Source organism: Ipomoea nil, unplaced genomic scaffold (assembly GCF_001879475.1).
Source record: "Ipomoea nil cultivar Tokyo-kokei standard unplaced genomic scaffold, Asagao_1.1 scaffold0800, whole genome shotgun sequence".
Taxonomy (NCBI): domain Eukaryota; kingdom Viridiplantae; phylum Streptophyta; class Magnoliopsida; order Solanales; family Convolvulaceae; genus Ipomoea; species Ipomoea nil.
Window position 1 is genome coordinate 623,863 of NW_017617228.1, and position 3,165 is coordinate 627,027.

Consider the following 3,165-nt stretch of genomic DNA (forward strand, 5'->3'; position numbering starts at 1 on the left):
ACTCCATGCGATCGGGCGAGCCTTCGCCGACGCAAGTCGAGGAGTGAGGGAGCAGCCTGTCTCTTGACCGATGCCGTGCAATCAGCAACCTTCCTAGAGGCCGGAAGACAGACGAGAGAATCGGCGGGCGGAGAGTCAACCAGTACGGTCGGTCCATTCGAGGCTGGGCCCGAACGCCGGACGACAATCTGCAAGAGAACGACTGGGGGAGAGGGAGCCCAGCCGCGCACCAGCGGGCCCCCGAGATCGAGAAGCCGGTCGCGAGAGAACCCGCACCAGAAGAACCAGGACTCGAGCACATCGAACCGAGCGACTTGCGCGCAATGACGACCGACCAGTTGAATTAGAAATCGGCGAAAGTACCGAATCCACAGGAAACCATACTCGCAATAGAGGCGATGTGGCCCAATTGGCTCGAGAGGTGCGAGATTTGAAGGAACAAATGGAGGGAAGGACCAAATCCCCCAGGCAAACGTTGCTCACCGCTTTGCCATTCTCCTCCGAGATCATGTCTTACAAAGTACCCGGCGACTTCAAATTCCCGGAGCAGGCCACTTTCGACGAATCCGGCGATCCACGCGAACATCTGCTAAGTTATCAGGCCAAGATGCAGGTCTTAGGAGTCCGAGACCTGGTAATGTGTCGCGCCTTCTTGCCCACGCTAAAGGGCTCGGCACAAAGGTGGTTGGTGGCGCTGCCTCCAGGATCGATTCACAATTTTGAGGAGCTGGCCGATCGCTTCATGAGTCATTATGCGGCCAACATCAAACCACAAAAGGATCTTGAAAACGTCCACCAAGATGAAGGTGAGTCCTTGAAAACCTACTTGGCTCGCTGGCAAAAAGAGATCCAGTCTATCGAGGAGGTCGAGGACCAGACCGCACTCACCTTCTTCATCGAGTCCTTGCGATCCGGGCAGCTATACCGGGATTTGCAGGATAATCGTCCGGCCAGATATGCAGAAGCCATACACATGGCTAATAAGCGGGCCAACACAGAGCAAGCTATGAAGCACAAGCGACAACGTGAGGTCGGAGGATCCGCTGGCGGAAAGAGAACCCGCGTGGAAACCAAGGAAAGACGTCGGGAAGTGGCTCGGCGGCCTGAAGTTAGGCGTCCCTATGACAACCCTATCGTTCATCCCTATAGACCGGCTCCTCAACACCCGGTACACGAGGTACAAGCGGTCGCTCCACCTCCACCCCCGCCGACTGACGATCGCGTGACGAACGAAGAGGCAGGTAAGATCTCTAAGTACTGCCGTTATCACAAATCTTACACTCGTAGCATGGAAGAGTGCTTTTACTTGAAGAAGATCATGGAAGGAATCATCTAACAAGGGACCCCGCCTCCTAATCAATGGAGGAGAAGGTCGGCGGCCCGGGAAGACGATGACCCCGCAGTCGCCGCTGAAAGCAGTCGCGGTAAGCAACCAGCGACCGAGGAAGACGAGGCCCAGTGGCGTCAGAAGCCGGTCATCAACATGATAGTCGGCAGGCCAGAAGGAGGCGACTCGGCGAACACTAGGAAGGCCTGGGCTCGGCAGTTGTACATTGGGACGGTATATGGGCGCGAAGAAGGCTCGAAGAAAGTGTGCCGGGGAGCCCATCACGTTCACTGACAAAGACCTACCCACAGGGGAGACACCGCATCGGGATGCCCTGGTCATAGCAATGGATGTGAATGGGGTGGTCGTTCGACGAATCCGGGTTGATACCGGAAGCAGTGTCAACGTACTGTACCTTGAGACAATCACCAAAATGGGACTGACCCGAGAACAGTTGAACCCAGTCAAGACGCCGCTCGTCGGCTTCACAGGCGACTCGGTAGAGGCAGAAGGATCCATTACCCTGCCGGTGGAGATTGGTAGCTACCCAGACGTACAGAGGCTCAACATGAAATTCATCGTGGTAGACCTAGCCTGCTCACATAACGCCATACTCGGCCGACCAGGCCTGGAAGATCTCGGAGCACTAATCTCTATTGAACACCTCTGCCTGAAATTTCGCACGCCGAGCGGGGTAGGCGTGGTTCGCTGCGACAGAAGAATCGCCCGGGATTGCTATCTACAGGCTTGCAGAGGAATGGGTAAACGAGAGATGCAAGTCCATGAAATCACGGAAAGACTCCCAAAGAAAGCAATAATACCCCGCCCGGAGCCGGCCGTGGAATTAGAGGAGGTCGAGGTTGACCCGGAGCGACCAGACAGGCGGGTCCGGATTGGGGTCGGTCTCCCAGAAGAAATACGAGAGGGAGTCATCAGGGTACTTCGAGAGCACCGACTAGTCTTCGCTTGGGGCCCGGAAGATATGCCGGGTGTCGACCGGTCCATCATCGCCCACCGACTCGCCGTAGATCCGGACCACCCGCCGGTCATACAGAAGAAGCGTTACTTGGCAAACGACAAGAGGGAGTGTGTGAAAAAAGAGGTGAGCACGTTGTTGGCTGCAGGCCATATCCAAGAGGTCAAATACCCAGAGTGGTTGGCGAACGTAGTTCTCGTACCGAAGCCTCCAGCTTGGCGAATGTGTGTGGATTATACCGACCTTAACAAGGCCTGCCCGAAGGATCCGTTCCCCTTACCACGGATTGATCAGTTGGTCGACGAGACCGCCGGGTCGGCTTTGCTGAGCTTTATGGACGCCTTCAGGGGGTATCATCAGATCTTCATGCACTCGGCTGACGAGGAAAAGACCGCGTTCCTAACGTCGGACGGAGTGTACTGTTACCGAGTTATGCCCTTCGGGCTTAAGAATGCAGGGGCTACTTACACTCGGATGGTCGCCCGACTATTTCAAGACCTGTTGGGGAAGTCCATGGCGGCCTACGTAGACGATATGCTGGTCAAGAGCCGGGAGGAGACAAAGCACGCGGAGGATTTGGCCGACTGCTTCTAGGTGATGCTAAGGTATAATCTCCGATTAAACCCTAAAAAGTGTGCCTTCGCAGTACAAGGAGGGAAGTTCTTGGGGTACATGGTGACCAAGAGAGGCATTGAGCCCAACCCCGAGAAGGTTCAAGCCATCATCGACATGCAGCCTCCCAGTACCGTTAAAGACTTGCAACGGCTGACTGGTCGACTGGCTGCCCTCAGTCGCTTTTTAAGCAAGGCGGCGGATAAGACCATACCATTCTTCGAAGCCATGAAGAAGAAAGAAGGCTTTG

General features: G+C 55.6%; 1 protein-coding gene across 1 annotated transcript; it reads left to right on the top strand.

The window, feature by feature from the left end:
- Nucleotides 1-442: 442 nt before the first annotated feature.
- Nucleotides 443-1,336, top strand: LOC109177146. Its single transcript, XM_019326447.1, has one exon. The coding sequence runs from the start codon at nt 443-445 to the stop codon at nt 1,334-1,336; it is 894 nt and encodes a 297-aa protein (XP_019181992.1).
- Nucleotides 1,337-3,165: the final 1,829 nt, after the last annotated feature.